The 14,672-nt window shown below is 42.5% G+C and overlaps 1 protein-coding gene across 2 annotated transcripts in view; it reads left to right on the top strand.

The window, feature by feature from the left end:
• The window catches only part of fbxl6 (F-box and leucine-rich repeat protein 6), a 53,726-nt gene that overhangs the window by 16,770 nt on the left and 22,284 nt on the right, over positions 1-14,672 (top strand). For both annotated transcript variants that reach the window (XM_060825231.1, XM_060825230.1), the window contains exons 5-7: positions 3,074-3,205; positions 8,960-9,067; positions 12,495-12,608. In XM_060825231.1, coding sequence (XP_060681214.1) covers positions 3,074-3,205; positions 8,960-9,067; positions 12,495-12,608 — 354 coding nt within the window. The remainder of the gene's footprint in view (positions 1-3,073; positions 3,206-8,959; positions 9,068-12,494; positions 12,609-14,672) is intronic.

The raw sequence follows: 14,672 nt of genomic DNA, 5'->3' as shown, positions 1-14,672 counted from the left end.
TTGTGCCCATCCCATGCAATTTCAATCCCCATCCTATGCATCGTAAATCTTGCCTAATCATATCATCATTGCCTTTCGCCCAACTATAACGCTTTTCCGGTAGTGTATACCTACCCCTTTCCACCGCGAAAGTAAACATAACCGGAATCGTGGTCACGATTGCCAAAGTGCTCACCTACCTCCAAACCTGGCTAGGTTCATTATCCAGTGCCAAATCCAATGTGGCCTCACCCCTTGTTGGCCTGTCTACATATTGTCAGGAAACCCTCCTGCACACATTGGACAAAAACTGACCTATCTAAAGTACTCGAACAGTAGTATTTCCAATCAATATTTGGAAAGTTATAGTCCCCCCCCCCCCCCCCCCCCCCCCCCCCCATTACAATCACCCTGTCACTCTCGCTCCTATCCAGAATCGTCTTTGCTTTCCTTTCCTCTACATCTCTGGAACTATTTGGAGGCCTATAGAAAATCCCCAACAGGGTGACACCTCCTTACCTATTTCTAACCTCATCCCATACTATCTCAGTAGACAAGACCTTGAATGTCTTTTCTGACACCGTATTTGTGTCGTTGACTAATAATGCCACACCACTCCCTCTTTTACCATCTTCTCTGTTCTTACTGAAACATCTAAATCCTGGAACCTGCGACAACTATTCCTGTCCCTGCTCCAGCCATGTCTCCACATTGGCTACAGCATCAAAATCCCAGATAACAACCATGCTGCAAGTTCACCCATCTTATTCCGGATGCTCCTGGCATTAAAGTAGACACACTTGAAACCACCTTCATGCTTGCCGGTGCACTCTTGTGACTTTGAAACCTTATTTCTGACCTTGCTACTTTCAACCTCCTGGACACTGGAACAACAATTTAGGTTCTCATCCCCTGCTCAATTAGTTTAAACTTGCCTGAAGAGCATAAGCAAATTTCTCTCCTGTAGGATATTAGTACCCTGTAGAGGTCCCATCTACATCAGAATGAGCCCAAAACCATCGCTGTAGCCACGTGTTCAACTGCTCTCTCCCTAATCCTCTCCTCACTAGCACATGTCACAGGTAACAAACCAGAGATGGTAACTGTTTGTTCTAGCTTTAAGCTTCCACCCTAGCTCCCTGAATTTCTGCCTTAAATCCCCATCCCTTTTCCTACCTATGTCATTGGTGCCTGTGTGGACCATGACTTGGGGCTGCTTCCCCTCCCCCTCACGGATCCCGAAAGCATAATCCGAGACATTACGAACCCTAGGCAGCCACGCACCAACCATGGGTGTCTCTCTCTCTCGTTCCCACAGAACTGTTAATCTGTTTCCCCCTAACTATGGAGTCTCCAATGGCTAATGCTCTGCTCTTCTCTCCCCCTACCCCCACCCTCCCCCCTTCCCTTTTGGGCAACAAGGACAGACTCTGTGCCAGAGACCTGTACCCCACGGCTTTCCCTTGGGAAGTCTTCACCCCCCCCCCCCCCCGCCCCACAGTATCCAAATGATATACATGTTATTGAAGGGAACAGCCACAGGGGATTGCTGTACTGTCTGCTGGTTTCCTTTCCGTCCTCTGACTGTAGCCCACCTGCCTTTTTCTTGTACCTGAGGTGTGACTACCTTCCTGTAACTCCTCTCAATAACTCCCTCCACCTCCCAAATGATCCGAAGTTCATCCAGCTCCAGCTCCCTAACATGGTTTTTGAGGAGCAGGAGTTGGATGCATTGCCTGCAGATGAAGTCAGCAGGGACATTCTTGGTGACCCTTACATCCCACATTCTGCAGAAGGTACATTCAACTGCCCTAACCTCCATCCCCACTATTTTAAATTCCCAAAGAGACTATTGAAAAATAAAGAATAAAAAAAACTAGTTACCTTACCAATCTGACGGACAGAACTCTTTCCTTTGGTACCTAGGTAGTGTTTCGGGTAATGCGAATACCCAGACATATTATTTCACTTATTCAGCTGTCCCATGTCTGCTCCTGCTCAGCATGTGCTCCACCTTTCATGAAGTAAGCTTTTAAAGCAGTCATTGACCTTTCCAGCAGCCCCCTGGTTGTTGCTCCCAGGGGTAAATGATACCGCTTCATTAATTCCCCAGTCCCATCTTCCAAGGATCCTATAGTGTAATTCCACATATTTGAAACACTTAGTTTGTATTGGTTTTCATTGTAGAGGGCACTATAAACAAAACAGATAATCAGGAACCTATTAGGAGCAAAGATTTTGTAATAGTCTTTATCATGAGCATAAAGTTATTTGGCAAACTAATGGGACTAAAGGTGGACAGGCTCTAGGACCTGATGACCTGCATTCAAGGCTTTGAACAGAAGTGGCTGCAGAGATAGAGGAGATATTGATCAAAATACTGCATAGCTTCCAGTAATCAAAGAGGGTTCCAGCAGATTTGAAAACTGCTACTGTGAACCTCTGTTCCAGAAGGCTGGAGGTAGAAACAGGAAACTATAGGCCAGTTAGTCTCTCATCTGTCATTGGGAAATAGCTAAGGTCAATTATTAAGGAAGAAATTTATCCTTAAGAAAGCTTAACACAATCAAAGTTGAAAAGTGTGGCACTGGAAAAGCACAGCGAGTCAGGCAGCATCTGAGGAGCAGGAGAGTTGATCTTTCTGTCATAAGCTCTTCATCAGGATTCCTGTTATGGAGGTTAGATCACTGAAAATATTGAAAGATGAGGTTTTTGTGGTAATGGGAGCTGGGTGATATGAGGAGTTGAAGCCTAGAGCAGATCAGCCATTATCTTTTTGAATGATGTAGCAGAATTGTGGGGTTGAATGGCCTTTTCCTCCTATTTCTGATGTTATGTGATGCTAAGTACAGTAAAGGCTGCACTTGTAACTGTTTCTTTATCATAGGCAACACCTTGGCCAATTGGAATCTAAATGCCAACCAATCACTCAGTCAATCATCCTTGCCTTCAGTAAGATAAATTGTTGTGAAGTTTTACCCTGATGAGTCCAAGATGAAAAGCTTTGGCAACATGTTTCTCTTTATTATTCCAGTTCTGTAGTATTAAGTGATCATTTTTACAAAACAGCAATGCTGTTTTGTTTTCTTTCCAGACCATTACTGAATCCTGTCCACACTTAATATCGTTGCGGCTGACCAATTGCACTGGTGTCACATCTGATGTCTTTGAGGCATTGGCCACCCATTGCCAGAAGCTGGAAAGTTTAAACCTGCAGCATTCAGTGGTAAGTGAGCTACTTGTGAATTGTGGGCTTACACTCCAGTTAATGTGCACAATTGCACCAGTTTAACTAAGAGTTTAGTCAGCCTATCGTGTGTAGGCTAATAATAGTTCATTATAACTTTCATTTTTTTAAAACAAACTTGATCTAAAAAAAAATCCCTTTTCATTATGGTCAACTTTATTTCAGTGACTATTTCCTGGTTTTTCACATTGGGAAAACTTTGTTTTTTTTAAAATCCTGAGTTTATGTTTTTTGCTATTGATTCACTAACCCCTGCAGTCTTATCCCTTAACATAATTTCTAGGAGTTTTGCACTAATGTGAGTCTAATCAGTCTGTAGTTAACCTTTGTAATATTAGGATTAGAGGTATCAATGTTTGAAATAGATGCAATAGCTGATTTAGCCCCTTGAGACCATTCAATAAATGGCTAATCTGATTGAGATTCTGGCCTTCAAATTTGTACTTCCCTCTCCATTAGCCCTTGAGCTGCTGTAGATGTGAATTCTGTGTAACTTGTGCAGACCTGGAGTTTATTGAATGGTTGGAGATTTTAATTGGATAGAAGGCAAATGTTCAATTTCTAGATGGCGGATTAAGTTCTATTAAGAACTATTAAGTTCTCTGAACCTTTTCTGGCCGGTTGGGTTAGCAATACTTATTAACAATGGGTCAGCCATTGCAATAATAATCATGGGCATAATCTTATTGGCTAAGAATGTGGAAACAGCTGAGTTCACAAACTGACATATAGCTGAGGGTGGGGTACTGCTTCCTGCTAACATCAGTGAGTAGAAATTTCACTAGCTTGGCTCCTTAATAAACAGGCTGTTACTTTGTGAAAGCATTTCCAGTGTTAGGAGTGAAATCATTCTATTTTGATCAGCCCATGAGAAATCTCAATCATACGGGTGGCACAGTGGTTAGCACTGCTGCCTCACAGCGTCAGAGACCCGGGTTCAATTCCCGCCTCATACAACTGACTCTATGGAGTTTGCACATTCTCCCTGTGTCTATGTGGGTTTCCTCCGGGTGCTGCGGTTTCCGCCCACACTCCAAAAATGTGCAGGTTAGGTGAATTGCCCGTAGTGTTAGGTGAAGGGGTAAATGTAGGGGAATGGGTCTGGGTGGGTTGCACTTCAACGGGTCGGTGTGGACTTGTTGGGCCGTAGGGCCTGTTTCCACACTGTAAGTAATCTTAAAAAAAAAATGCAGTTTAACTTGTTTAGCTTGCATGATTAGGGCCGCCAATAAGCTGGCCCGAATGAGACAGCCATATTGGTTAATTCTAATAAACCTGACTGGAGCAGGCAAATGTGGCTCAACCGAAAAAGGGGTTCTAGTCAAAAGTGTGGAAACAGGCTGTTCAGCCCAGCTATTGTAACAATGTGTGGACTTTATCAATGTAAAGACATGCTGTTTGGAATCTTACTGCTGCATTTTCATTTTAACATATTACCAATAAGGTCTTTGAGGGACCATGTTACTACATAGTTTACATCAACTTATATTTTACCAAACCTGGATTCAAGCAGAATTTTTATACAAGCTCGATAAAAACAATGACTGCAGATGCTGGAAACCAGATTTTGGATTAGTGGTGCTGGAAGAGCACAGCATTCGAGGAGCAGCAAAATCAACATTTCGGGCAAAAGCCCTTCATCAGGAATAAAGGCAGAGAGTCTGAAGCGTGGAGAGATAAGCTAGAGGAGAGTGGGGGTTGGGAGAAAGTAGCATAGAGTACAATGGGTGAGTGGGGGAGGGGATCATTCGTAACATATAGAGAGTCATAGAGATGTACAGCACAGAAACGGACCTTTCAGTCCAACCCGTCCATGCCGACCAGATATCCCAACCCAATCTCGTCCCACCTGCCAGCACCCGGCTCATATCCCTCCAAACTCTTCCTATTCATATATCCATCCAGTTGCCTTTTAAATGTTGCAATTGTACCAGCCTCCACCAGTTCCTCTGGCAGCTCATTCCATACACGTACCACTCTCTCCATATGAAACGTTGCCCCTTAGGTCTCTCTTATATCTTTCTGATGGGATTAGTTTAGAGTGTTGTCACAGTTGGCATAGACATGGTGGGCTTTAGGGCCTGCTCCTGTACTGCATTGATCTATGTAATCCAGTAGTGTTCCAGTAGTCTGATTGTCTTTATGAATAATTGGAGACAAATTTTCTTACCTGTCCCCTTATTACATTCTAAGGAAATGTTTTCTTTGTACTCCTGCTTCAGTTTAATACTAATTTCCTTGTTTGATTTCCCCTTCTTGTGAGGATTCTTTAGACACTCATACTGTAGTTAGTCTTCCATTTAATATTCAATTTATAGGGGCTGGCACGATTGCTCAGTGGTTAGCACTGCTGCCTCACAGTGCCAGGGACCTGGGTTCGATTCCAGCCTTGGGTGACTAATTGTGTGGAATTCGCACATTCTCCCCATGTCTGCGTGGGTTTCGTCCAGGAGGGCCACCTAAATATAGAATAATAGGGTAGGGGAATGGGTCTGGTTGGGATACTCTTTGGAGAGTCAATGTGGACTTGTTGGGCTGCTTTGATACATCTAGTCTTATTGCAGTGAAAACATTATTTTGTTTATTTTTAGACTTTTCTTGAGACTTTTTGGGTCGAGCCTTTCCCTTTTTACTGCACTGGCATCTTTTGTTTGTTCTCTATATCTAATACCTTTTCCGTTCACAGATTTTCTGTTCCACACTTCCCTTGGGATTTCAGTATGACTATCTCCCTATTTATAGCTGTTTGTAACAGACATCATAGTTACCTGCCAGAATTTGGTGCTTCTCTGTACTTTGGCACTTGATGGTCATCTAAATCATTTTAGGCTTACAAGAATGCTATTTCTGAATTCTTCAGTTATCATAATTTTTTTTGTTTTCTCAATATTTTTTCCTGTAATTTCAGTGATCGAAACCACTGATTCAGTTACCTTTGGAAACCTATAAAAATTCTAGGACCAGACGGGGTTAATGCAGGAAGGATCTTTCCAGCGACCAGGGGTCCAAGCTAAAGGTCGCAGTTTAAGAATACAGGGTAGGCCATTTAGGATTGAGATGAGGAGTCGTGAGACTGTGGAATTCTCCGTTATAGAAAGCATTTAAGACGTCACACTGAACATTTTCTATCAAGAAATATCTCTCAACCAGTCCTGTCCTTCCATGAGATAAATCTTTATTTTAGCCATAATGTTATATTTTCACTTTGTAATCTGTACCTGTAGGTCTTAAATCTTACTTAATACATTCCATGCATTCACACTAGCCTTGTTTTAAACTTTATTACTTTCTCTTGTAATGACTGCATGTATTAGCTGACCAATCCATTTTTCCCACAGTTTTCCGTTTTGGTCTTCCTAAATGATATTACCTACTGGTTCCCACATTCTGCCTTGTTTGTTTAAACCTTTCTCAATAGCATTAGCAAAATACCCTGTGAGGATCTTAGTTTACACTTGAATAGAACTAGGACTACCTCACCTGAAGAGATCTCAATTTGCCCAGTAGTGCTGGAAACTAGGACTAGTGCAGATAAGTTGACACAACATGCTGGACTAAAGGACATCTCTACTGCTGTGTAACTGATCCCATGTATCTAAAACACACTCTCCTGCACCAAATCTCCACCCATGTATTTATCTGCCTTTTCCTTTTACTTCTATACTCACTCGTACATGACAGTGGAAATAATCTGGACTACTTCTGTCCTGTTTTTTACTTAATTACCTAAATTCTGAATGAAGGATTCCATCCATTTTTCTACACGCTTTTGAATCCAGTGTGGACCAGAGCTGCTGGTTGTTTTACTCTCCCTCTTTAGAGTTGCTTAATGACATCATTCACCCCAGTACCATGGAGGCAACATGCCATTATGGATTCACGAGGAAAACTGCAGACATGTTGAACCTGTATCTGCTAATGTTTAGAAAATTGGAAGGTGGTCTTATTTAAAGCACAGATCATGAGAGGGCTTGACTGAGGGATTGATGATGGCGTATCTCCCTTTGTGGTTGACACCAGACCTACAGCATAGAGTTTAAAAAGAAAAGATGTCTCCTATTTAGGATGGAGAGGGGGGAAGCATTTTTTCTCTCAACAAAGATTGAGATCTGGAATTAATTTCCCAAGAGAGAAGTGAATATTAATAAGATAATGAGCGAGATTTTTTTGATTGACAAAGCAGTCAGAGGGTATGGGGGTAGACAGAAAAGTAGAGTTGAGACCATCCGTTGGATCAGCCATAATCTTATCTAATTCAGAGCAGGCTTGAGGGGCCAAATGGCTCCTACTACTTAGAACAATACAGCGCAGAACAGGCCCCTTGGCCCTCGATGTTGCGCCGACCTGTGAACTGTTCACAGCTCGTCCCCCTACACTATCCCAAAATCATCCATGTGCTTATCTAAGGATTGGTTAAATCTCCCTAATGTGGCTGAGTTGAGTACATTAGCAGGTAGGGCATTCCTGTGTAAAGTAATTGATGTTGCTATAAATGCACCTTGTCTATTGCATTGCTCCCTTGGTTTCTTACCTGTTCACCTTCTGGCCATCAGCCATTGTGTTGATTGTTCTTTTTGTATCATGACAGCAAATTCATAGTTCTCGCTATCCTCAAAAAAACCATTGTTATCCTTTCCAGCCCTATTGCTATAACTTCCTTGATCCGCATGTTGAGACCGTCACTTTTTCGTCTATTATTCTCACTTTTTGTTTGGAACTAAGAATTGAAGTAAAGTATTGAACTTTGAACAGCAGCTTGGTTTAGAAGAGATCAAAGATAGATATTTACAGTGGCAAACTTGCCTGGGAAGAAAAACAACTTAATTACTGCTCTAAGGACATTGTAGGTAACTTGACAACGAGTGGTTACAATGCTCAAGGTTGGCACCTGGTTTGGATGTTGAATTGTTCAATCAAGGGAGGACAAGAGCTAACCAACCAATGTAGTTTGAAAAGAAAAAACAAAAAGAACGAGTTCTGACTTGGTTTGGTAGGAGACAGTATGATGTTGGAAATTTCTAGAGACTGTCTTTCTTTTATTTTGCTCTCTCTTTAGTTTCTCTTCTGTTATCGAATTGTTGATTGTTCTGAGAAAAGAATCCAAGTCTGTAAGAAATAAGTAAATAATTCTGGAAGTCTGCTGAAACTGGCTGCATTAACCGGTGACTTCGGAATTGAAGCAAGATATACAGTTCTACTTGGCTATGAACAGCCCATTACCCAAGGATTTCAGGAAGGCCTGGTATCCATTGTTTGAAACAGTTTATTGAACTGGCAAATTAAATTTTTGTTTTCTTTCGAATTTATCTCAACTCTGTTTGTGTCTGTCTGCTTGAGAGTGAGAGTTAGGATCAAAGAGAATTAGACTTTAGATTGTAGATATTAATAAGATTGTCTTGTTTATCTGTGTTTAGCTAAAGTTACATTATGAATAATTTTCTTATTTTTATTTAAGTTATGAACTTGCTGTGACAAGATCTTTATTCATAAGGTTTGGTTTGGATCAATTTAGAAATTTTGAGGGTCACTGACTATTTTAATTTCACTGGGTTGAGAATCCAGTGATAATGAGGCTGATTTTGTTTAGCATGCTATCCTTGCCTCTGAGCACTCTCGGAACCCTTCAAAAAGCTGCTGAGACTTGGTCAGGGAGACCTTTTAGAACTATGGATTCTGAAAAGCGGGAAGATGTTTCCTTTTAGTTTTGACTCCCATGTTGTTTGCTCTTTGCAGGTTGACACTGCCGCTGTTGTTAATTTTCTTGAAGCAGCAGGTTCAAATCTCAGACAGCTTTGTGTGACATACAACAGTCGCCTGCACAACATCTTCAATGCCATTGTGGTAAGGCATGCTGTAGCATCAAGCCAGAATCATGGAATGGTTAACAGCAGGAAGCCATTTAGCCTATTGTGTCTTTGCAAGACAAACTCATTTAATCCCACTGTCCCATCTTTACCATGCATCCCTGAACATTTTTTCCCCTCAGGAGCCTATTATGTTTGAATGGGAGAGAAAACCTTTTGCTGAATGTAAAGTAAGTTCTATATATTGTCCTTGTATTCCACCACCAGAGTACAGGAAAAGGTGCAATAATGTTGAGGAGGCTGAATAGACTGACTGGCTGGCCAAGGCTTGTCTGATGCACATGGCCTTCATTTGTTTAATATGTTATTGTAATAAATTAATATTTTAAGTTAAAGCTTACTGGATATTACTTTGTTATTTTGATCGTTTTTTCATTATTTTCCTCTTGTTTTATTGCTCTCAGGTTGCCATTGACTTTTCCTGTGATTTAGTGAGGCAGTCTCTGGATCAGAAGGATATGGGTTCAGTATGTTGTACGGGGAAGGTGTTGTCTTTTGGAGAAATTAAACTGAAGCCTCACCTTCTCTTTCAAGTGAACATAGAAAAAGTTTCCTTGAAGAGTAATGGAGTTTTTATTGGTGCCTTGGCCAATATTTATCCAATATATTTGGCAATATACAAATTGTCTGCTGAGTTTTATATATTCCAGTGATGATTACTTTTTCAAAGTAATTTTAATTACCTGTAAAGTCTTTGGAGTTGTGATGTTTTGTAAAATGTCAAGTAAATGCCCATTATTTCTGAATGTTCCCATTCCCAACATGGCTGTCCATTTACATACCTCTACAGAATGTGGGGCTCACAGATGGATTGGCCAAACTGTGTGTCAGCGCAGCAGCAGGACAGAAAGTGAGGGAGTTCAGGAAATATTATATATCCCTAAACGGCTGGGCTTTAATAGATTTTAAACATTTGACAGCTATTATAATTATAAATGTAATTATAAATTTACCCACTGCTATAATGTAGTAAATGTAGCAACCAATTTGTGATCTGTAGCCTCCTGCAAAAATGCAATCTGATAATGATCAGATCAGTATCAGTCGTGTTGATTGATGGATATTTATTGGGTGGGACACAGATTAATTTCCCCCATCGAAATAATACTGTGGGATCTTTCCACTTGAAAGAGCAGTGAAGCTTTTGATTTATACTCTCATATGAAAAGAGCACCTCTAAACAGTGCAGCATTCCCTCAGTACAGCACTGGGATGCTGCTTTTAGTTTTATTATGAATTCCTGGAGTGGGATTTGTTCATGGTACCAACAGACACAGCCACTGACCAGTTAATCTTATTTTGTTAAAGCAACAGGGAGAATTTGCCAAGCATTTGGAATGTTGTGAGCAGTTTTGGGCCTGGTATCTAAAGTGGACTTGGAGAGGGTCCACAGGAGGTTATGAAAATGATAGCAGGGATGAAGGGCTTATCATACAAAGAGCAGTTTAGGACTCTGGGTCTATACTTGATGGAATTTAGAAGGATGAGGGGGGAATCTGATTGAAACTTGCAGAATACTGAGGCCTGGATCGAGTGGGCATGGAGAAGATCTTTCCAGAAGTGAGACTAGGATCTGAGGGCAGAGCCTCCAAGCAAAGGGGCTACTCTTCAGAACTGAGACAAGGCGGAGTTTCTTCAGCAAGGGGGTGGTGAATCTTTGGCACTCATTACTGCAGAAGGCTGTGGAGTCATTGAGTGTGTTTAACATAGAGATAGGTTCATAATTAGGAAAGAGATCAAAGATTTCAGGGAGAAGACAGGAGAATGGAGTCAAGATACATATTCATGATCAAATGGCTGAGCAGATTTTTTTTTAGATTAGACTTAGTGTGGAAACAGGCCCTTCGGCCCAACAAGTCCACACCGACCCGCCGAAGCGAAGCCCACCCATACCCCTACATTTACCCCTTACCTAACACTACGGGCAATTTAGCATGGCCAATTCACCTGACCCGCACATCTTTGGACTGTGGGAGGAAACCGGAGCACCCGGAGGAAACCCACGCAGACACGGGGAGAACGTGCAAACTCCACACAGTCAGTCGCCTGAGGCGGGAATTGAACCCAGGTTCCTGGCGCTGTGAGGCAGCAGTGCTAACCACTGTGCCACCGTGCCGCCCATTTGATTTGCCAAATGGCCTAATTCAGTTCCTTTACCCGATGGTCTTATGTTAGTGTGGGGCTTTGAAAGGGCTTGGTTGCAGGGTAATAGGCAGACACTGGCAAATGATGTTGAATGCAACAAACTGTGAAGAGATTTGTTCTGCTGGAAAAAGTGCAGAGATAAAATATAATAGGATTGCAGGGACAGAGAAACTTCGGTGTATATTTGCATAAATTATGGACGGTAGAAGGAGAAACGAATATACTGCCCTTGAATGTATCAGTAAAGACAGAGCACAAAATGGGCGACACGGTGGCACAGTGGTTAGCACTGCTGCCTCACAGCGCCAGACACCCGGGTTCAATTCTCGCCTCCGGCGACTGACTGTGTGGAGTTTGCACGTTCTCCCCGTGTCTGTGTGGGTTCCCTCCAGGTGCTCCGGTTCCCTCCCACAGTCCAAAGATGTGCGGGTCAGGTGAATTGGCCATGCTAAATTGCCCATAGTGTTAGATTGTGGGGTAAATGCAGGGGAATGGGTGGGTTAAGCTTTGGCGGGTCGGTGTGGACTTGTTGGGCCGAAGGGCCTGTTTCCACACTGTAAGTAATCTAATCTAAAAGCCAAGGAAGTTATGTTCAACCTATATAAACACTGTATTGTATCCTCTTCTAGACACAACATTTTGAGAAAGACGCACAGATAAAGTGGAGAAAAGATTCATGAGACTGAAGTTCCTTTTGTCCTTAGAGCCAATAGCATAGATTGGAGAAGTTAGGACTGTCCTTGGAGAAGGCTGAGAGGAGATTTCATGGAGGTGTTCAAAATCATGAGGGTGCTGGGGGGCTAGAGTAGATAGGGAGAAACGGTTCCCTTTACTAGAAGGATTGAGAACTGAAGACCACAATTTGAAGATAATTGCCAAAAGAAGCAATGATGGCATGAAGAGAAACATTTTCAGGTGGCAGGAGGTTAAGATCTGGAATGCACTGCCTGAGACTGTGGTGAGGTCAGCTACATTTGAGCCTTTCAGAAGGGAATTGGATCATTATCTGGAAAGGAAAAATTTCAACACTGAGGTAAAAGTTTGAGAGTGGCACTTTGTGAAGTGCTCCATCATATGTCTTGCACAGACTAGATTGGTTGAAAGGACTCCTGTGCTGTTACCATTCTGTGTGAAAGTGATGTTCTGTTCCAGTTTGTTCAGAGGAGCAAGCTGACAGAGCAGCATCAGTTACAATGAAACATTTTCCAATTGGCTGCCTGCTTTATTCACTCATTTTCTCTTATGTTTCTGCCCTGTAGGCAGGCTGCTGTACTGAACTTCGACTGCTGGAGGTGAACACTGAAATCAAGCAGACCAACCCCTACTTCCAGTTCTGCATTGAAATGTTGCAGGCAGGCTGTCCCAAGCTGCAGGTATTTCAGGAGAAATTGTTTCCTGTCTTATCTTTTAGATAGGAAGTCCATCACCCTTTCAGTGCCCTTCCTTAGAAATACAGCATCCATTTTTGCAAACTAATGGCCCGTCTCCAACTTCCCTTCACCTTCAAATCCCTCCAGGATGTTTGTATGTTGATTCCTCTCAAATGTCAGTTTCAATCCCTCCTATCAGGCTATTGCTGGGCGGCACGGTGGCACAGTGGTTAGCACTGCTGTCTCACAGCACCAGAGACCCAGGTTCATTTCCCGCCTTAGGCGACTGACTGTGTGGAGTTTGCACGTTCTCCCCGTGTCTGCGTGGGTTTCCCCCGGGTGCTCTGGTTTCCTCCCACAGTCCAAAGATGTGTGGGTCAGGTGAATTGGCCATGCTAAATTGCCCGTAGTGTTAGGTAAGGGGCGAATGTAGGGGTATGGGTGGGTTGCGCTTCGGCGGGTCGGTGTGGACTTGTTGGGCCGAAGGACCTGTTTCCACACTGTAAGTAATCTAATCTATTGCTCTGATCCCGAAATCAATTTGAAGAGTAGAATTAAAGCTAATCTTTACACCGTTCTATTTGTGGAGTTGCACATTACTGCATACCCCAGCTAACCCAACAACCACAATTTTAGTCTATCTACTGAAATTGATTTGATTTATTATTGTCCAGTACTAAGGTACAATGAAAAATTTTGTTTTGCATGCAGTGCAGGCAGATCATACCATACAAAATGCATAGGGTGATAGAACAAAGTGAGGAATATAATGTTACGACTGCAAAGAGAGCGCACAAAGAATGAGGTCAGCATTAAATTTGAAATTTGAGAGGTCCATTCAGAGTCTAATAACAGCAGGGACGAAGCTGTTCTTGACTCTTAGTCCATGTGTTTAAGCTTTTGTATCTTCTGCCTGACGGAAAAGGTTTGAAGAGATTATGACCAGGGTGGGAGGGGTCTTTGATTATGTTGGCTGCCTTTCCGAGGCAATGAGAAGTGTAGATGGAGTTAGTGAATGGAAGGTTGGCTTGGGTGATGAATTACACTGCATTCACAACTCTCTATTGTTACCTATGGTCCTGAGCAAGCAGTTGCCATCCCAAGCTGCGATACATTCAGATGGAATGCTTTCCATGGTCTATACATCAAAAATACTAAGTGTCTTTATGGACATGTGAAATTTCCTTAGCCTCCTGAAGAACAGGCATTGTTGTGCTTTCTTGACCATCACATCAACCTGGCTGGACCAGGACAGATTGGTGGTGACCAATCTTGACCATCTCCGCCTCACACCATTGATGTAGATAGAGTTGTGCCCTCCATATTGCTTCCTGAAGTCGATGACCAGCTTTTTTGTTTTGCTGATGTTGAGGGAGAGATTGTTCTCTTCATTCCATTTATCAAGCATTCTATCCTGTATTCTGTCTGGTCATTGTTTGAGATCTGATCTACAAAGTTGGTGTTGTCAGTGAAAAGGTAGATGGCGTTAGCTCTAGATGGCTGCAAACTCAGCCCTTTGCTGTACTCCCTGGGCTGAGTTTGCAGCCTTGTGGGAATGCCACTTTTGAGGATCCTCATTGAGGAGGTGCTGTTGCCTCTTCTCACTGACTGCTGTCTGTGGGTCAGGCAATTGAGGATCCAGTTGCAGAGGGCAGAGCAGAGACCTAGATTTTGGAGATTAATTTGGTTGAAATTATTTTGTTGGAGTCGGAGCTGTATTCCATGATTAGGAGCCTAAGCAGGTCTCCTTGTTATCTAGATGTTCCAGGGATGAATATAGGGCTAGGGGCCTGTTGCAGTGGTGGGTAAATTGCAAGGGATCAAGGCTGGCTGGGAGGCTAGAGCTGATATGAGCCATGATTAACTTTTCAAAGCATTTCATCATTCTGGAAGCCAGACCAGGCAGTAGTCATTGAGGCATACTGCATGAGTTTTCTTTGATACCGAGATGATGGTAGTGGTCTTGAAGCAGGTGAGGACTTCAAATCAGCTAAGAGGGCAAAATTTAAATCCTCAGTTAAATATACAACCCATGTACAATTGAGCATAATTAGTATAGAGTTATTA

The sequence above is a fragment of the Hemiscyllium ocellatum genome, chromosome 5, assembly GCF_020745735.1.
Source record: "Hemiscyllium ocellatum isolate sHemOce1 chromosome 5, sHemOce1.pat.X.cur, whole genome shotgun sequence".
Taxonomy (NCBI): domain Eukaryota; kingdom Metazoa; phylum Chordata; class Chondrichthyes; order Orectolobiformes; family Hemiscylliidae; genus Hemiscyllium; species Hemiscyllium ocellatum.
The sequence above is the reverse complement of the archived record's forward strand: the minus strand, read 5'-3'. Positions and strand labels throughout refer to the sequence as shown.